At 32.7% G+C, this 22,378-nt stretch overlaps 1 protein-coding gene across 1 annotated transcript; it reads left to right on the top strand.

The window, feature by feature from the left end:
• Window positions 1–14,686: 14,686 nt before the first annotated feature.
• On the top strand, window positions 14,687–15,891 carry LOC132612248 (uncharacterized). The gene is made up of 3 exons (XM_060326554.1): window positions 14,687–15,319; window positions 15,450–15,479; window positions 15,655–15,891. The coding sequence occupies exons 1-3, from the start codon at window positions 14,687–14,689 to the stop codon at window positions 15,889–15,891; spliced, it is 900 nt and encodes a 299-aa protein (XP_060182537.1).
• The last annotated feature ends 6,487 nt before the right edge of the window (window positions 15,892–22,378 follow it).

Genomic DNA, 22,378 nt, shown 5'->3' with positions numbered 1-22,378 from the left:
GATTATTGCGGTTTTATTTGTTTTTGCTCTGAAGATTCACTCATCAGTTGATCTAGACATATTCATCCTCATCCTTCCAATGCAGCTATCTCCCCTTCTTCCTCACAAGAAAACAAATAAAAAAGGAAAAATATATAATTAAAAAAAAGAGTACACATGTTGAACTGAATTCTTATAATTAATTTCTTGAATCATAAAGAACTCCGCATTTTGTTTGTATTTAGGTGTTCTTTCTAGTTTCTCTCGTATAGTTCTTATTTTGCATGCAATGTGGTATACAAGATTTTATACATCTAAATTTGATTAAAATTGGATAGGACGAGTCATTCTCAAATTGTAAGAAATTAAACTTAAAACAATTAAGCGTGTATAAATTTCTAAATAGCATAAATAATTTAACCCAAAAAATCTATTTAATCTATTCCAACACAAAATTCTAATTAAACTCTAAATAATTTGAGAATTCTAATATTTCCGACCATCCTGCGAATTCAATTATTACCTTAGTATTCAATTCTTAATTTAAGTATTTTACTTTTATAATTATTAATATTTGTACCAAGTTATACATAAAAGGAAAAAAAATCTATTTATTAAAACAACAAACACAAATAATGAATCAACCTAATACCCACAGACAAATTAAAAAGAAAAAAGAAAGCAACCCAACCTATTAGTTTTTTTGGGATATATATTTGGAGTTTTATTGACCTGATCAATTCGAATTCGTGTTGTGTTAGGTTCACTTAAGAGGGAAGTACTTCTTAATGAGTTTTTCTATTCACAAAACTAGAATTAGATTTTTTATTAAGAAGTAAGGGATCTCATCCATCCACGGCTGGCTGACTGGGAAAGGGTTAGAGCTTGTGGCCTCAAAATTTGGGTACTTTGTAGTATATCACATTATATATCTTTTGACATAATTCACGTATTAATCAACAAAATCATCCTAAAAGAACATAGAAATTCCAGACCACGTATGTCTAAAATTCTAGATAGTTTGTAATATATAGAGGTCTTAAATTGAACAAATACATCTATTCGTCAAAGGACATTTCTCAAATTCTATAAATGTAAGGACACTCTTGAAGTAGCATATAGAAAAATCTGCAGGTACAATCTGGCTTTGTTGTATCCAGAGACCTTAAGGGAATTGCTTATATTTTTCTCAATATGTATACGGGCAATATCTCTTTAAGAAAAATCGATTTATTTCCGTCTTAAAGCCATTTCTTTTTCGATTATGTTCCCTATTTTTCTAGCATAAAATAAGGTGTTGAAATATGGAAAGACATACAGTTTACAAACTCTATGAGATAGTGAAAAGTATATCCTCTCCATCCAATTTTGTGTGACGACTTTGACTAGACACGAAATTTAAGAAAGAAAAATAAATTTTGGAACTTGTGGTCCAAAACAAGTCATAGGCGATATTTGGGTGCATGATTAGCTATAAATCATCTCATTAAATGTAAAATGCATAATTTGAAGTTAAATTGTTTCTAAATATAACAATGTATTATTCTTTTTGGAACAAATTAGAAAGAAAAGTGCATCGATCACACTAATTGGAATGTAGTTAGGAAGGAGGGGAGTTTCCCTTCCTAGCAAACAGTGGCGGATTCAGCAATGAATTCACATAATTGACAAATACAGTCTTCAATACGAGCCCTATATACGTTGAGAAAATAATAATACATATATATACACACATTTTAGACTTTACTCTCTCAACGAAGAACCAATAATGTCTAAATTTTGAATCTGCTACGACCATCGTAACAAAAGTTTTTTTGAGACTTTTCCATCTCTGTCAGTCTCTGTGTGTGCATGTTACTCAATATGCTTCATGAAACTTAGGCAGTTCTAATTAAGTTACGTGCACAAGTTCAGTACTATAGTATGACTTTCTGCCAACTTGCCGAGTGCAGACTATTCCTATGAGTTATGATATGAAAGCATTTCTTTCTCATTTATGAAAAAACACTTGCCGAGTGCAGACTATATAGTCTTTGCTTATGATATAGACTACTCCATACATCTCTTTCGGACATTACGGAGACGGATCTAGGATATGAAAATAATGTGTTTAATAGTTATGTTTTTATTTGGAAGACTAATTTAAAGTTGTATACACCTTCTGTTGTGTCTGGAGTACTTCTCTCGAGTCTTCCAACTGTTGATGCACTTCTAATAAACCATCAACTATTGAAGATTGGAGAGAAGTGATCCAAATACAACAAAAGTCATATAAACTTTGAATTACTAAAAAGTGTTGGAAGACTAATTAATTCAAAGTTATAAACTAAATAGATTCATAGTCAAAATTATATAAGAATAGATTTTCTAATTTAATTTCTAGTTAAAGTCGATTTTGCACTATCATAAAATGAGGTGCTTCTTGCTATTTTCGTGTGGTAATTTATGAAGGAGAATTGTAGAGATTACTAAAAGAATTATGAGATTCTAAATAAATTATTTTTTCTTCAGTTTTTATTACAAAACTCGTTGTAATTTTAAAATTATGAATATGAGATATAATATTTACCGAAATTTTAATTAGTGATTCTTTTACGTATATATCTAAGTTCCACGTCGAAAAATACTGGATTCACTTTAACTTCTCTCTTTTCTATCTTTCAATTTGATATATATATTTCAGACAGACAGATATAGAGAACTAGCAATTTTATCTTTTAATTTTATGGTTTTGTAAAAAAAAAATAGAGAGATTAGGCTGCATATCGTTCAAAATTAGGATATGGTATAAATCATAAACAGGAGTATACGTTAAGGGTGTAAAATGCGAAAAATTCAAAAATGGGTATAAAAATTACGCTTCTTTGATGTTTTCTAATCGGGTTAAATGGGTATAAGACATGAGTTGGTTTGTTAAATGGACTGGGTTGGGTTGAGTTAAATAGATTTGATGAGTTAAATAAATTTATTGTTAAAAAAATAGAATGTTATGTGACATGGCATGTCAACTAGCTAGGAGAGAAGGAAGGTTTTGTGTATTTAGTATATTCTGAAGAAAATAGTGCTAGTTGGATGATATTCTAGTCCTAAAAGAAATAAAAATAATATTTATAGGCAATTCTCAATAAATCGTGACTTTTTAGAAAATTTACTCTTAATAAAGATAGGAATATATAGCAAACTGTCGCATTGTCGATGATTTTACTTGAATGTATATATTTGACTCGACTTTAATTGATTGTATCGTCGGGTACAAATTGATGAATCATGTTAAGTTTTGAATATATCATGTCGTACTTTTAGGTGACTTTGATTTTTCCGCAAGTGCATATTGCATGACAGGTGAACAAACCTTATTGTCTAATTAAGAGGCAATAATTTTCAATATCACAAGTTTGAATCATACTATTGTGTATTGACCTGACTTATCATATCGGGGTCACAAACTTGATGAATCATGTCCTGTATATCATATATGTTTTTTTTTTTTGTTGTTGGAAAGGAAGTACATCATTATATACAATATAAGGTGTTAGCAGCAATATTATGTTGTTCCAAATACAATTATTTGAAATATAACTATCCGAAATACGTCTAACAAAAGAAGTCCTTAATTTGTCAGCCCCCACTGCTTCTAAGACGAACACAAAAAAAAGTTTGTGTTATCATGTCATACTTTTATGTGATTCTTTCAAACAAATAAAGTGCACATATGTTTTACGACTAAAGTTCATGACACATATTGTTTACTTGGGCTCAACATACTTTATAGATTTGTTACTTGAGCTACGTTATCATTGAGTTCAAAAGCGCACGTATCATTTGAAATTATGTTGTATATGTCGTATAAAATTCTTTACTTTCCTTCTCCTATTCTGATGTGTGATTCGCTTAAGATGTCATGTGCACTCTTCTGCAGAAGCTTGTTAGACAGCTAGAAGCCTGATAGTCCTTCTCTTTGACCTGACCTTGTAGGCCCGCCCTTCATCGTGAGCATCACATACATGGCCCTAGCGATCTTGGGCTATGCCATCATTATATAAGTCAAAAAGTGTGCATTCATGTGAACTTGTGTTGTGTTTTACAAAACTATTCACTTTCTTTTCACAATCCGATGGAGATCTGCCTAAGGTGTCACGTCTCCCGGTCCTCTTATTCAGAAACTTGCCAACCTAGATGTCTATCAATCATTCTCTTTGGCCGTCCTCGTCGACACACTCTCCGTCATGGGCGTCCATCACAATTCACAAGAACACTATCTAACGTCTATGAGGTCATAATTTGAACAGCAATGTTACCATGTTGAATCGACATGATATCTATTGTCTAGTTGACTTTGCTATACTCTTGTTAAAAATTGTACTAGCTAGCGCACATTTCATCACCCATCACCAGTGGTCCAATGCTAATACTTTATAATTTGACTTTTGATGAATTAAATTGCTTAACAAAGTAGCTGACTTTAATTGAAAACATTTATCTTATTTATGAATTTGTTAACACTTGTCTGCTGTTCCTGCTTTCATGCCGCTCTTTTCTACTTTTAAAAAAGTTAAGATAGCAGTTGGGAAAGTAAGCTGGAATGTGATATTAATGACTAATTTTTCTTATCTTCCTCTTTTTCTTCCCTTATTAGCACGTGAAAATCTATCATATTTGAAGAAGTTTTTAGCATTATCATCGTTCCAATAGGATTTTCTTAGTATATACTTACCCGCGATTAAATATTTACACCAAATCAATTCAAACTATTATGATTAAGTGATTTAATAAAGTAAAAATATACATAATTAAATATTATTATTAACTGATTGTTATGCATATTAAAAAATATATTAGACATATGTGTACATTATTATTACACTCTTATCAAGTCTCTATCTTGAAACTGGGGCCTAGAACATTCAGATAAGATTGCTACTTAGTATTCAGAGTAATTTTTTGTAGATTTGATTTCCATGTGTTCTTAAAAGAAAACTCCACATGGGCTCATTATCAAGGCTGTAAATATCATAGCCAAAAAATGTCAATGGCTTTTTGTTCAAAAGGATAAGTGAAAGAGAGATGAAGTGAACTGTTCAAGAAATGGCTAGCTGACTTTCCAGGTGTCCAGTTACACACATCATCAACGAGTCTTATTACAAAATTCTTTGCTTTCGATCCATGCAAAAAATTCAAGATATGCATTTACAAGTCTAAGCTATTGTTGCACTTTCATGATCAGAAGTCTGTTTCATAGGAACCATTTCGTCTGCATTTGAGATAAAGTTTTAAGTTATATACATCATCATCAGCGTAAGGAATTTTTATTCTAGCAGATCGTCTAATTTGTTTTAGCAGGCGATTTGTTTATTGTCAAAACTATAAAAATATTATTTTAAGAAAGCTTGCTTGTAAATATTCTTTGGTGACCTGATAGTATAAAAGATTATTTACACTGACAATATATATAACTTAAGTTCTTTTAAATCAACTCAATGATCATGTTCAAAGTTGGGATGCCAAACCCAAATTGTAACTTTTTGCACATCAATGATCAATGGAGATTTTTAAATTACAAAAAAAGAAAAAGAAAAAAAAGACAGCTGATGATGCACGAAGTTAAACATATACTATAATAAAATTAACGATAAACATAAGAGACACCAGAAGTACCATTGAAAGGATTGGTGAGATGGATGAGATCCTTCCATTATTAACCAGAGAAGTTAGAGTCTTGGAGATAGAGAAACTTCAATTAGAAAGTGCTTCCCCCTTAAATGAGTCCTAAATAGTGTGAATGTAAATTAGTCGGACTAGTAAATTTCATATACGAGAAAATTATTTTTTTTAAAAAAAACATAACTAGCTAGATGTTGACATTCCCTGTAATTAATTAGAATGAACTTGCAGGCTTGAAGATTTCTTTGTTGTTTTGGGGGATTGAAGGATTAGTTTCTCATCTTTGACATTACTAAGTTCAAATCAGGCGCCCTAAAAAACCTTAGAGTATAATAAAATTAATAACCTTAATTTAAGAAGTCAACCGTATGAGAAGTACGTAGAAAACTGATGGCAATTTAATTAACTGGGTATATTACATTATTATATTTTCAAAGTTACTAAATCAAGTTTGCTATAAAAAAAATTACATCCATTTCTATAAACTAACTTAATCTAATAATACCAAAAAAAAAAAGTATATTGTCAGTACATAAAATTTAAACTCAATATAGAAATATAAGTTATCAACGATTTCTTATGAAATATGAGTAGAGGAAAAACGAGTATTATTTGACAGGTAGATGATAAAAAACAAGTTTCACCAGAATATTCTTGAATAGCAATGGAAGTTTTGGTAAAACGAAATTGTTTTATTGCAGTAAAGTTTATTAGTTTCCGTTATAACTGTCTAATCTCTTACAAGTCAACATAGTATAGTTTATATTATCAAAACATAACCCTACCAATTTGCATCATAGGGGATGAAAAGTCTTAATTAATGGTTGCAGTAATTATTTCAACATATGATAGATTGGTTTAGGTGTGAATGTGGGTGGAAAAAAAAACAGTAACCAATTTGACAAGGTCTTTTCTTTAGCTTAGGTCACTGTTGAGATTATAAAGCATTTGACTTACAATTTATATTTCTTACTCCTAAATCCTATTAATTAATAAAAGCATGCCTGTGATGTTATTGACTCGTAATCTTATGTTTAATTCCTAGAGTCATTAATACTTGGTTAATGCAAAGTCAATTACTACATGGTATATGGAATTCAATGAGTATACGTCATGATGTTTATTTTCTTGACCAAGTCCCAACACAATAGAACCAGCTGTTCAAGCATATATTATCTCAAGCTACCTAGTAGTTTTAATCCGACGTAGATTCACGATTTGAAGTTTACAGCTTCTCTGGTAAACCTTTGCCAGCCACCGAACTCAAAACCTAGTTGTGCTACTAGTAGAGTTCACGCGTATTTTTAGTTTCTTAGAAACCCTTTCTAAATTGTCACAATTTTTTACTTCTCTTGAGTTGTCTCACCGTATCTAAAATGATTTCGAGCATCCAGTTGAACCACTACTGCTTGCTCTCTCTTTTTCGGCACTTCCCAGTCCGCAATAGATATATAGGGTTCACAATATATATATATATATATATATATATATATATATATATATATATATATATATATATATATATATATATATATATAAGTGGATTTCTCTAACATATAACTAAGATTTGAGCCATAATTATTAATTTTGCCGAACTCGTACCGCAGATGGTACATCCGCCTTTGACCTTCAACAACAATCAGTATTACATCTCAACTTGAAGTTAGTTAGGATCAATTATATAGATTCATGTTCAGGCATGATTTGAAACAAAAGAAATATTTATATATATCAAAGAGGCACGAGACTTGATGCGAAAAAAAAAAAAACTAGATTAGGTATTGTTTAAAATTGGTGCCATGCTAATAGAGTCTTTCAGATTTACGGGTACTCTGGAATTAATGATAGGTCTTATGGTAAAAGGCCGATTTAGGATGATTTCAGTAGGTTTAATCGAATTTATTGCTTTCAATTTGAATTATGTAAGCATAAAATAATTCTTTTTGACATGTAAGAATATAATTAAATGACATTTATTCTGACCCCACTGACACTAAAATTTGAAATCGCGTCTGCATATAGTGTATTTCGTTTTATACCTAGGTTCTCAATGTTCAATTGCTGAGGCTATCTATATAATTCACTACTCAAAAAGAGCATTCCCTTTATGGGCCTTTGTTGTTTGCAGGCCCTTTTAGCATAACATTAAGAAATTGGACTGCAGCCCGGAAGCTTACTGATTAGCCTAACGAAGATTGATTTTTTTGTGCGGATTATCCTTCAAATGCATTGGTCTTTAATTTTGTCCCTCAAATTGGTGGGCTTTAATTTTTGGCCTTCGCCTAATATCATGAGGCTTGGGTTCGAACCCTGGCTCAGTAAAAAAAAAAAAAATCGCAAGGCAGAGTTTTGCAAATGTCCAACTGAGTAAAAAAAAAATTAAAAAAAAATTGCCTTAATGCAAACCTCTGCTTTATGCCTGAAGGAAAAACTCTGCGTTAAGGGAGAGTTTAGCTTATGCCTGAAGGCAAACTCTACCTTAAGTAGAGTTTGCAGTCAAACACTACCTGATCAGGCAGAGTTTAACAAACTCTGCCTGATCAGGTAGAGTTTGACTACACTCTACTTAAAGCAGAGTTTCAAACTCTTCCTGAAGGTAGAAAAACTCTGCGTGAACTCTACCTTGCTAATTGTTTTTAAATTTTTAACTAAGCGGGGTTTCGAACCCGGAACCAAGAGGTTTTAGCGAGGGCCAAAAATTAAAGACCACCAATTTGAGGGAAAAAATTAAAGACCACCCCTCAATAAGGGCAATCGTGCAAATTGCCCACAAAGATTTCTATATTTGAAGAAATTTCACGGTTTGCTCTTTCAAATGGGCTGGTCTTTAATTTTTGGCCTTCCAAATCGAGCTTATGGCTAGCAGGGCATAAGTTCTTTATGGGATCCGATATAACTTGTGAGATATTGTAGAGAGAAAATATAAACTTATGTCTCGCAAAAAAATTATTTGTCTTGAAGAGTAAAAATTAAAGACCTGTACAAAAGAGCGAATGACCCTCTATATTTTGATGCATCAACCCTCTTGGGCCTAAACAGAATTATTGAACAAGCTGATCTCACACACTCACACTAGGTGAAATTTTGGTTGGTTGTCACTTTTTGGGATATCTAATTAATTAAATGACTTTTTTGTTACTATAACTTATGGACCTTTAGATTAGACCAATTACGGTTTAAATATTGTAAGTTATTGTAGACGTTAAACGACAGTTTGATATTTTATCTGTAAGGTTGAGCAATAGATAAGCAAATATTTTCTGAGACTAACTTTTTCCAAAAGAATAATTTCCCAAGGGTTATATTTGCATAATTTTTAAAAATAGGAATAAAATCTAAAGAGTGCCTCAAAAGGACATTTGTGTAAATCAGCCTCACACTAGGGAAATGGATATATCATAAGCCCATTAGCTACGACCCCAGTCTATATCTATATATAATATAAAACTAGACATAGATAAGGTGATGTGACACCTCTCTATGGCCAGCATTTGCATTTATCTTTTTTTTTTTTTTTTTTTGATATTTTTCTCATTTTTAATTACATTTTTGGTTCATTTTCTGCTAATAACAGCCTCAATCAATAAATAAGCCCACAACCTTTACAATAAAACCCAAGTAACAGTTATTGTCTTGACCAGCCCACGTAATAGCAATTGAATAAAACAAGGGAAAACTACATACATATACATGTTAAGGAGAAATATTTACGAAACGTGACGATAGTTTTTCTTATTTACAAAACATAACGATATATTACGAAACATGACGGATTTTCATATATTTTTAGTTTTTTATTTTTTTTTCCAGAAAATATATATATATAAAAAACAATTAAAAAAAATTCATATATTTTTTTTAAAAAATATTTTTTTTTTGCTCAAAGGCTTAAAAAATTACCTCAAATTTTTATGTATGAAAAATGTATGAAATGTGTATGTGTGAGTGAAATTTTTAATATAATTTTCATACACAAAATTGTGAGCGAAACTTTAAGCCTTGAATATTGTGTGAAAGTTGTTACAATGTTGTTGTAGTTGTATTAATTTTCCAAAAAATATGAACTTTATATACGAAAAATGTGAATGAAATTCTAAGTCTTGAGCGAGATATACACATTTCATACCATGCTCATGCATAAAATTTTGAGCGTAATGTTTAAGCCTTGATCGAAATATACACATTTCATACGTTTTTCATACATAACATTTGAGCGAACTTTTTAAGCCTTGAGCAAGATATACACATTTCATACACAAAAATTTGAGCGATTATTTTAAGTCTTGAATGTTGTATCAAAGTTGTATACAATGTTGTTGTAGTTGTATTAATTTTACAGAAATCTACATGAACTTTATACATGAAAATGTGAGCGAAATTTTAAGACTTGAGCGAGATACAAATTTCATACACACAATTTTGAGCGGATTTTTTAAGCCTTGAATGAGATATACACATTTCATACATTTTCCATACGCTAAATTTTTAGCGAACTTTTTAAGCCTTGGGTGAGATATACACAGTTCATACAACTTTTATACATAAACTTTTTAGTGAAAAAAATATTTTAAAAAATAAAAAAATATTTAAAAAATAAAAAATAATAATAAAAAATTAATTTTTTTTAAAAACATGTTTTGTATAGGGTTTGTAATGTTATATTTTTTAAATATAAAACTATCGTCACATTTCGTAAATAATTCTCATTAAGATGTATATATACGTAGTTGTCCCATAAAACAAAGGGTAGCTGATAAGGAAGCATTAGCATTCTAATCCAGAAACGGCTTGTCTATTTTTCATCATAAATTCAATGAAAGCTCTTTGTATCACTTTCCAACCGTTATTAGAAGCAAATATACATTCATGAGTATTAAGTTGTATTTAATTTATTATTTACTTTTTGTTCTTTCTAATTCTCTACTTGACCACCCAATTTCCAATCTAACTATATATAGTGGTCTCTGATTTCATCCAAACTACATTGTGGTAGTTTCCAAATCCTTTTTCCTTCTTAAGAGTATTCTTGAAATTAGAGTAAATACCAATTGTTTCAACAAATGGCCATGTATCCACACTTACACATAGCAGAAATAAAACAGATTAATTACATTTACAATATCGTAATCCTCAGTTGGTCATGATAAAAAAGTTCTACTGGCCAACCGAAAAGACGCATCGACTTAGTGATGTTTTATTTCAGGCCGTCTGGAAAACTGTAACGTTGAATTGTCATATTTTCAATTTCAATGGAACCTAGGCGAGAAATCAATATTGGTGAGAAAGTTACAACAGTATGCTTTTATTTAGTACCTTACAAGTTATAGTTGAATATCTGTTTTGTCCACTAACTTCTTCTACTTTATGCCTTTGGAACATCCTTAGCTTATTCACATACATATATAATTCTTGTAACCACAATTAGAGTTAAATAAAATCAGGGATATTGTATGTATAACAGGTTTCTGAAAGAAAACCGATTTCAGGTTAGATTATATGGGTTAAACCTTTAAGGTTTTTAGTATTAATTTATTATATTTTTAAAGTTATTGGTTCATATCTATTATTTATTGTAATTTTAGTAATTTTTATCATAAACTTATGTTTGGCTTTAAAAATATTGAGTTCAGATGAACCCGATACTGTAATAGTGGATCTGACCCTAACGTGGAAGAGTGTACTATTGGCAGTTTGTTGGCATTGACATGCGAGAGATGATGCCAGACGGTAGAAAATGTATTGAATGCTCGGGAAAAGAAATTTAGTGGCTAAAATATGAAAAACAAATTACAGTAAGACTCTGAAATGTTGTACAATTACTATTTTCTTTTATTTGAGAAGTGTTTATTGATCAATATTATCAAATGTGTTGCTTAATAGTTGTTGCACTTGGTATTCAATCTCTATATGCTGAAAAGAATTTACGCACCTATTTTCTTCCCTTAATTTTTTGGAGACTTCAACAGGAATGGAATAACTGAGAAAATAACACAAACAACAACCACACACCTCCTCTTGGTTTTATTGAAGAATTTAACTGAAATCAACTTAACATCCTATACTAGCTTCCAATAAAATTTATATTTAGAACTAATAACAACTATATGACTGGATGAAATTTTCTTTAATTTAGTGATCCCTGCTATATGATAAGGTTTCTTTAAATTAAAATGAGTATTTTAACTTCATCTCTAAACTACATCTAGAATTGAGAGAAGTGTTCTTCGAGAACTCTGTAATTATGAAACTATAAGAAAGTAGTTATCTATTTTGATTTGTTTTTCTGTTTGATTTTTCATATGTATATTTTCGTTTTTGTTTTAGAATTGCATAAATATTTATGCAGTTTCTGTTTTCTACTTCACTACTCTAAAGAAGCTTCTTCATACTTTTGTTTTTTCAATATTATTTGGAATTTTGTTTGCTAGAAAAACTGAAAACTTTGTTTGCTGCTTTGCTCCTTGTTATACGCTTTAGCTCCAATTTCACTGAAAATGCAACGGCTACTTCAAGTCAGACACTTTTTCTACTATTTTTCTATTTTCCATCATTTATCGGGAAATACGCTTAATATTTTATACATATATGCTATCACTTTAATTAACTCTATTTTCTTGTTATAATCTTGTTTACAACAATATAGTTACGTAGTAATAGAGTTAATAAATTCTTTTAAGCAGTTATTACCAATCATATTGCTTAATGACGCCATGCAGCCAGATATTCTAATTTCTAAGGAAGTACTATTTAGTGTGTGTGTGTGTGTATGATTCAGAAACTGTAGCAGTCTGCCAAATATTTGTAGTAACATATTAAATTCATCATCTTATTTACTCATTCATGAAGACGTGCGTATTAATTGTTTTAATAAAGTTATCAAATATAAGTCTTTTTGCGTATGTTTGCATAGTTCCCGCTAGAAGTAATGAGTTCAGATAAACGCATAGACCCGCCTTAAATCCACCTCTATTTTCAACCAGACAATGATTTTAATCTAGGGAAAATTTCACAAATGACTAACATTTGAGGGTTAAAGATTCAGCGTAGCAACACTTTCATTATTTACGTATCGTAGCAAATCCAACCCACTTATCTGCGTGTATCCAACATCGGTTTCACGCTGTATTCAGGAATACAGTGAGTTAAAAAGTTGCTGAAATCTTGGAACTAAATCTTTTTAAACATGGCAAACAAAAAAAAAATCTTCCTAAAATCATGCTTAACAGATAGCTTCCAAAAATTGACTCTTTATTCCTCCATACATTCAAATTTGCATCATCAATAACTGAAAATAGAGCAATTTCAATCAAAATTTAGAATTCAATTCTACCAATTCCATACATAAAACTATCTCAGAATTAAATTGCGAATCTCTTGCGTTTGTGTATGTCAAATTCGGTGTTGTATGTATCAGTTTCTACGTAAATCCTTTTTGTTGACGTATACAGACATTGTTGGATTCATCTCGTCGCTATACAGCAAAAGGTAATTAATAGTTCAATTTATGTTCATGACCAATTTATACAGATATAGATGATACAACAGTCTTACAGATGATTTTGTTGCTAATTTTTTGCAGTCCTGAATTTACCGTTCTAAATTCAAGTAATGTCTAATATAACAGCGGTTATTCGACATTCTGGTTTTTGAAACGATGACAATTGTTTCGTTAATTACTCTATAGATGCAGTAGTTTTCAAAGAGTATGCCTCGTATGATGAGTTAGTTGATGCAATAACGAAGCAGGCGCGAATAGATACAAGTATCAAAAAAATCACTATCAAATATATGATCGATGGTAATTCCATGCCTATGGAAATACACAACGACATGAGTGTCCGGGTGTATGTTGAACTGAAGAAAGAGAATAGGCAGTTCGAGATGTATCCGTTGTGTATCACAACAACTGATAGGACGCGTGAATACAATCTATCAGGCGAAATTTTTATTCAAGGTAGCCTAGCAATAGCGGATACAAATGATATACAAGAAATGGATGCTAATGATTCAGTAGCACTGGCGGCATCAGCTTCTAGTAAGGAAATAGTTATATTCGGAGGAGAGAACGATTTGATAATTTCAAACCGTAATCATAAAGAAGTCATGGTAAATCAGGTATACAATGATAAGGAAACTTTGAAAGCTGTGATGACAAAGTATGCTATTGACAATAGATTTCAATTCCAAACAGAGAGGTCAAATTCTGTAAGGTTAGTTAGTTACTGATTTTTTTGATGTATTTGTATGTCTCTATAAATTCAATACAATTATGTTAGGGTAGTGTATTAAACTGCTTACATGTATGTCTACTAAATTTGAATACATGATTATATGTGTGTTTTGATTATTATATATTTTCTAAATTCACTGTTTTGAATAATCATATGATGTGTATTTTTTGACTGTATATGTATATATACATATCTGGTATTGCAGCTACACTCTTGCATGTCTTTCTAGACAATGTGAGTGGAAATTGAAAGCTTCAAGTATCAACAGATCAGCTATGTTCAAAATCAGAGAGTTCGTGGAGAAACATACATGTCCATTGAAGGATAAGGTGTATACGCAACATCAAGCTAGTAGTGGTTTTATAGCTCGCATTATTAAGCCAAAATTTAGAAATTATAAGAGGAAATATGTGCCTAGTGATATAGTAGATGATGTTAAAAATGATTTTGGGGTGGATGTGCCATACATGAAAGCATGGCGTGCTAAAGAAAAGGCTATGACGGAGTTAAGGGGCGAGCCAGCCGAGTCATACAAGAAATTGCCGGGATACATATACATTTTGGATAAAACATACCCAGGTTCTCATATAAGAATGAAGAAAACATCTGAAAATGAGTTCTTGTATCTTTTTGTAGCATTATATGCCTTTATAAAGAGGTTTGAATATTGTCGACCCATCGTGGTTGTAGATGGCAACCACATCAAAATAGCATACAATGGGACATTTGTTTCAGCGAGCACGATGGATGGTGCAGCTATTTCAAAATAGATCATTTTAGTTATATAAAAAGCTTACAGAACTCAAAAAAAAATTATGTATTCAACTGATTTTGCAGGGAATATACTACCTTTGGCATATGGCGTGATTGATTCAGAAAATGATAAGTCTTGGACATGGTTCTTTGAACAGTTCAAGGAAGCTTATGGGCTACGGGAGAGCATGTGTGTTGTATCTGATAGGCATGAAACCATCATCAAGGCTGTATCCAAAGTATATCCTAATGTTCCCCATTTTGCATGCATATGGCATCTTTGGAAGAATGTATACAATAAATATAGAAAGAGTCACAAGGTGCTGAGTGGGGTGTACTATGCAATGGCAAAAGCATATACACAGGATGAGTTTGACATGCTAATGGAAAAGGTTGAGACGGTGGATATTCGTGTAAAGGATTACTTGGAGTTAGCCGTAAGGGAAAAGTGGTCTAGGCTTTATGTTCCAGTCAACCGAGCATGGACAATGACGTCTAATATTGCTGAGTCTATCAATTCAGCTCTCGTACAAGCAAGAGAATTGCCAATATTTGATTTTCTGGAAGAAGTTAGGATTATGTTTGGGCGCTGGAATTTCACTAACCGACAAAATGGTTCATATACATTCACAACACTTGGGAAGAAATTCAATGAAATGCTTTCCATTAATGAGCGTAAATCTGCACGCATGACGGTTAGTTTCTGTGTATTTGTTTGTGCATTTAATTTCTTTGGTATATTTCATGGTCTGTATGATTCTTATATTTATATATTAGTCGAAATACGCCTGTAACATGCTAATATATTTTTGTATGGTTTCTTAGGTAATACCATCAACCGAATATGTGCACACGGTAATTGATGAGGGGCGGTGTTTCATAGTTTGTATTGAAAAGAAGACATGCAGTTGCCAAGAGTTTCAGATGGCGGAGATTCCCTGCCCACATGCCTGGGCTGTTCTTAAGAAAAAAAATTCTCACAGCCGACAAATATTGCTAAAAAATATACAAACCTGAAACTGTGATGAAGACTTATGATATCCTAGTTTATCCTCTACCCGATAAGAGTGAATGGAAAATACCTGGATACATTTTGGAAGAGGTAGTTTTTCCACCGAGATACAAGAGACCACCTGGAAGGCCAAAGAAGAAGCACAATAATTCTTTATCTGAATGGTTTTCAACTAAACGTACAAATTCGTGTAGTAGGTGTGGACATGTTGGACACAATAGGCGTTCTTGTACAAATGAGCCTCGAAGAAAGTAGTTGGTGTTTCCGTTCTAAATCTTGTTGTCTAATGTTTTTCAATATTGGACCAAATCAACTGCAAAGGACGATTGTCATTTATATTCCCTAATTTTTGGTCCTGTATGTTTGTTTGGAACACTGAATAAAGGAAACGATTTTATATGAAAGCATTGAAGTGTTTGTGGTGTATTTTGTTCATGATTTAAAACTGTACCAATACTAAAGTTTAGTACTTAAACAATACTAAAGATCTGAAAGCAGAAACAGATTGTTTGAAGGAATGATATCTATCAACTATGTTCTACAACTATTTGAATGATTTGTATCCAAAATATCCCGGAAGCAGAATATAATTTTCTGTGAATACAATTTTGAGTGGATACATTACTGATTGCAGATATACAAAATCTTGTTTCGCTGTATTCAACATATGCTGATTGCATATACAACTATGTGTGAATACAACTCTGCATACAAAATATAGCTAGTTGCACTAACTTGTATCCAGTATATTCTGAATCCAAAATACACCTTTTGTGTGAATACAGCTTTGTGTGGATACATTACTGAGTGCAGATGCAAATTCTATCTGTGGATGTATTCAACATCTGCTGATACTAGATACAACAACGTGTGAATACAACTCTGAATGCGTATACAACTATTTGCACTAACTTGTATCTGTTATACCCCATTTTAATCGGGTCAAAGCGGAGTACAACATATTGGTGATTCCTAATTATTTAATTTAAGGAGTCGCCACCTAATTCTTTTAAAAGGTGAATCAGGACACCTATTTTACCTAAGTAAATGCCTAAAATAAACTCTAATTTTAAAGGTCTTACTAACCTAATAAATTCTAGGTAAGGGTTCTAAATATCCTAATGGGAGGGTCTTAGGCATCCATTAGAATCCGTTAATTACGGTTACCGATCAAACTTAGATTAATTTATATAGGTGAAAATGTTATTGGTTAAATAATTAAAGCATAAAATCATTTGAACTAAATGACATACTAACTAAGCTTCATATTTTAGCGAACAGTTGAAAATAAAAGAAACTTACATTTGACACAACATTAGACTAAATGATATAAAAAGAGAAAACAACAAAAGAAAATCATTTAATAGCCAAACAAACTATCTTCGAGTAAAGGATCTCAGTGACAAGAACAATTTTTGTAAAATGGGTTCTTAAATGTCCTTTAAGAAATACCAAGCTGATTTTAAACTCTAGAGACTCATTAAGGTGACAAAATTTAGACAACTTGATTAGAGTTTCCTTAAAAAAAGGTTACTTTTTGAAAAATGGCCCAAAACTGGAAAATGGAAATTTTAGTTCAGCTGTTCCAAAGCTACTTTTTTTTAGCAAGAGAGTAAAATAAGAGTTGAGAAAATACACAAGCTTAAGTAGTACTAATTTATTTCGACGGATATAGCGATGCCTTAAAAACTACGGAAAAGGGCCTAAAATACCCTCGAACTATTGAAAATTGAGCAAAAATACCCTTCATCCACCTTTCAGCCCCCAAATACCCTTATCATCCACCTATTGGGTCTAAACTACCCTTATCACCACCTATTGGGTCTAAAATACCCTTATCACTAACAGAATCTTTTCATTAAACACGTGTCATTTTTCTATTGATTGGATTATAAAATTAATTAAACTAATTAACTTTTGCAATATTGACCAGATAGTGCCCCCCACCCCCCGACCCGACCTCCCCCCCCCCCCCCCCCCCCCGTGAATTTTTTTTTTTTTTTGAAAAAAAAGTTGACATTTTTTTTTGCACCCCACCCCCCCCGCACCCTACCCCTACCCCCCCCCCCCCGACGCAAAAAAAATTAATATTTTTGAAAAAAAAAATTTGACGTTTTTTTTTGGGTTTTTTTAGCTGGGAGGGGAGGGGGGCGTAGGGTGCGGGGTTTGGGGGGTGGGGGGAGGGGGAGGGTGCGGGGTGGAAAAAAAAGTCAACTTTTTTTTTCAGCTGGGAGGGGGGGGGGGGGGGGGAGGTGTAGGGTGCGGGGTGGGGTGCAAAAAAAATATTGTTACGCTTCTCAACTTCCTAGTAAAAAGCACAAGTACTGTGAAATGTTTTGATATATTAAAATGTCTAATGTAATTGAGTTACAAAAAAAAAAAATATCTCACCCTAAAAAACATGGTATATTTTCAACCAAAAATCTAAAAGGCACAAGTGTAGACTACAATATTTTTTTTGCACCTCACCCCGCACCCTACACCTCCCCCGCACCCCCACCCCCCAAAAATCTAAAAGGCACAAGATGACTTTTTTTCCACCCCGCACCCTCCCCTCCCAGCTAAAAAAACCCAAAAAAAAACGTCAAAACTTTTTTTTTCAAAAATATTAATTTTTTTTGCGTCGGGGGGGGGGGGGGGGTAGGGGTGCGGGGTGGGGTGCAAAAAACAAATGTCAACTTTTTTTTCAAAAAAAAAAAAAAAATTCACCGGGGGGGTGGGGGGTCGGGGGGGGGGGGTAGGGGGTGGGGGGCACTTGGGTTATCTGGTCAATTAGTTTAATTAATTTTATAAGCCAACCAATAAAAAAATGCCACGTGTTTGACCAGAATATTCTGTTAGCAATAGGGGTATTTTAGACCCAATAGGTGGATGGTAAGGGTATTTGGGGGCTGAAAGGTGGATGGAGGGTATTTTTGCTCCATTTTCAATAGTTCGAGGGTATTTTAGGCCCTTTTCCGTAAAAACTATTGTCAAATTTTATCATTTTAAGCTCTTATATAAATATTACCACTCTTTTAAGTGATGAAAATGCTACTCTACCTAATAATATAATAAATATGGGGTAGTCTAAATGATAAAACTAAAATCTATATTAACTCTAAATTTATCCTACAACCCCAAAACCTGGATAAACCCCAAGCATACACAAATCGACAAAAATAATAAGATTAGAATGACTGGTAGAGGAAACATTGCCATGGGAGGCCCGGAGCTAAGGTTGCTCGTTCCTCTTCGGAGATTTGATGTATTTAAGGGAAACTTTGTGTTATCAACTCCATGCCCGAGTATAGCAATAATGCCAAGTCTCATTTTGAGACTACATTTTGAGTGAGTCCAGAATTAAGACTCCATTTGCTCCAATGTGTACATGTAAAAAAAAAAAAGATAAAGATTAGCATAGAGTTAACATATGACAAACTCAAAAGACTTCGATAGGAGGCATACAGGAAAGAAATCCTGAGGACACTATGAAAAACATCCAAACGATTGTATCAACAGTGAAGAAAGCCAATCTGGGCAAGCAGTCAACCTTTGAACCTACTTTTGAGAATCTGGTTTTTCTTATTATACAAACCAAAAAAATTGTGAATCCTTATATTAGTTCACGGTCATTAGTAAGTCTCATGTTAAAGTCAAAAAATACCTATAGGCAAGCATTTTACTTAAGTCTTTGCAAGCAAGGTAAGCAGGCCAGATCCTATACCACTGAACCAGGAAAGTAGCAGCGAAACATTTTCAACAACCAGCAGCTTATAAATAGAATAAAACTCCAACTTAAAGAAAATTTAGACAAACAAAGGGACTACTACCATCCTTATTCCAGTGTCTCATAAGATCAAAAAGGTTGCTAGAACCTTTAGGCATGTCAGACTATTAGAAGGGGGCTAAACCCATCCCACCATTTTCCTTTAGCTTTTACCAGCAGAACATCATAAGAAAAAGAACCAAGTAAGAGTTCAATTAACACTTTCTTGCCAAGGTGTGTCTTAATGTGTGATAGTTATTGGCCTCAAAGGGGGTGACAGTAACTAATCCAAGAAAGATGCAACATAGTGATAGCCTCAATGCAGCAGCAAAGTAACATCAATAAGTGGCAGTAGAAAGACCAAAATGCACAACAGTTCATGGCATCACAGGGCTGCAGCTAGGTCCATCTTTTGTAGGAGTGAGCTGATTCAAGAACCACCAGTTGTTTGTCTTAAAGATCAAGGTCAACCGTTCTTTTTACAGCTCCTCAAATACAGCATATTTTCCAGTGTTCATCAGCAACTCAGGAAACATTTGAGATTGGGAGTTTTCCCAAGTCATGCAAAAAGGGAAGGGTGAAGAATGAGTATTCAACAGCCAAATTGGTCAAAAGTAATAATAAACCTAACATGAGGCCTTTCACTTTGTTAAATGAATATAATAACCTTGGATAGGCTTAACACATCCCAAGCAAGATACAAAGCTCAGAGTTTAGAAGTGGATGAGCATACAGACCAAGAATTCCTAGAAATTTAGTGATTTCTCATACTCAAACTAGGCTAAACAATTCCTAGAACTAAAGGTTAAGTCAAATAGGTGCCTCTTAAAAACATTTGAAGATTTGCTACACCTTCCACAAAGTATTCATCAAACAGGCATCAATTACATCCCAAACTATTTGATTTAGGTTTCAGCTATCATAAGTGTTGACACCCAATTTTGTCCCTCCTTTATTTCAATCTATTTACTCAGGTTTCTAAATTAATTGACGAGCTAAACACTTTATTTTCACTACTATTAATATCGCTACTTTTATTTTCAACATTACGAGCATTACTTTATCACAAATTTTAAATGGTTCGTCATCGTTTCATTTTCGGTTGGACTCGTTAAAATTAATTACAAGACAACACTTTGTTAAATCCTTATTTTTTTTCTACATATTAATTATCAATTGTCTCCATATAGTATATATTGTACTAATTATTAAATTAGAAGCCCAAAAAATAATTAAATGGAGGGAAGGACCAATAATTTTCAGCCAAATTATTAGCCCATACTCTAATTTATTCACCCCCAATATTTCAGACCAGCCCATATGTTTAATTCTACCAGCCCACTAGCATTTCAATATCCAGCCCATTACCCCTAAATTTTCGGACCAACTGAGCCCAAATAACCCCCTACCCGGTCCAGCCCAATTCCATTTTCACCCGACCCGATCCGGCCCAATCTCCCTATTTTGCCCTAAACCCTATCTCTCTCTCTTTCCCTTCTCAGCCGCACCCCCCTTTTCCCTCATCCTCTCTCCCGCTCTCTCCTCTCTCTCACGCTCCCCGCCTCCTTCCTCTCTCCTCTCTCACTCACGCTCCTCTCCACTCACCACTGTCCCCTACGCCTCTGTCTCCTCTGTCCCCCGCTCTTCTCTCTCATACGCTCCTCTCTCTCCTCACTCTATAAATGAAGAAGAATTATTCAGTTGAAAGGGGAATGATATTCAGTTTTGAGGGACACAACTATCTTCCACACTTAATTTTTCCTTTTCCGGTGAACTTTAGCCACGACCAACAATTACTCTACTTTCATTTTTTCGTTTTGAAACTTTAGCTACTTTAATCGGATTTGGGTTCGTTCGATTTCGAGCATAAATCCGGGACCTCGACGCCCCATTTCACTGCACCAACAAAAGGTCGGTAACTCTCCTTTTTCAGTTCAATGTAGGATTATGTAATTAGTTTAGTTTAATTTAGTTTTAATGTCGTAAGTTAGGTTACTGATTTTGTAGTTCACTTTTAGTATAATTTTTCTTGTCTGAATATCTTCATTTTTGGTCAAATAGGATGAATTAGTTCAATTTTCGTTTTGTTGCTTTGTTATGTTTATTTACTAGTTATGTTTTAGCTTGTTTTAAATCAAGAACTAGCTAGTTTGATTTCATGGATAGTTTAGCTCTACTTTGACTATTGTATGATTTTAGTGTATAAATCGAACTTACGTTTTTTTAGTTCGGTGTTTTCACGTTCGGTTGTTGTTTAAGTTCTAGGTGTTGAATTCCATTTACTTTCTTTCCTTCTTTCAGTTTTCCTGTTATGTTTTGCTACTATACCACACCACTTTCTCCCTTATCTTGTTCGAGGAAATATGATAGATTGGTATAATTTTTAAAGTTGTTTGAGTGTCTGGGATCATGTCTAAATGTGGGTTCGTTTGGGTTAGCTGTTGACACCCAATTTTGTCCCTCTTTTATTTAATTTACCCGGGTTTCTAAATTTACTGACAAGCTAAATACTTTATTTTCACTATTTTTTTCTTTCTTATTTATTATTATTGCTACTGTTATTTTCAACATCGCGAGCATTACTTTATCGCAAATTTTAAATGTCCATCATCGTTTCATTTTTTGGGTTTGGAATTGTTAAATTAATTACAAGACAATACTTTATAAAATCTTTATTTTTTTCTACATATTAATTAATAATTGTCTTTACATAGTATATGTTGCATTAAATTAGAAGCCCAAGAATAATTAAATAGAGGAGAAAGGATCAGCAATTTTCACCTCATAAACAATTGCTCGGAAGTATAACAATATTGGACTCATTTTGAAGCTCGTATTTTAAAACGACGCGCTATAATTTTTATTTCGTCAAAATATTATTTTACAAGGGACAAATTCTTGATAATTCTATTTACCTTTTTTCCCTATTCCATAAAAAATAAAATAAAAAATTTAAAAATCCTTCTCAAAGTTTCCATCTGATTTCTTTCTCCT

This window comes from Lycium barbarum, chromosome 9 (assembly GCF_019175385.1).
Source record: "Lycium barbarum isolate Lr01 chromosome 9, ASM1917538v2, whole genome shotgun sequence".
Lineage (NCBI taxonomy): Eukaryota > Viridiplantae > Streptophyta > Magnoliopsida > Solanales > Solanaceae > Lycium > Lycium barbarum.
Note: the sequence above shows the minus strand (reverse complement) of the source record. Positions and strands in the feature narration are given on the sequence as shown.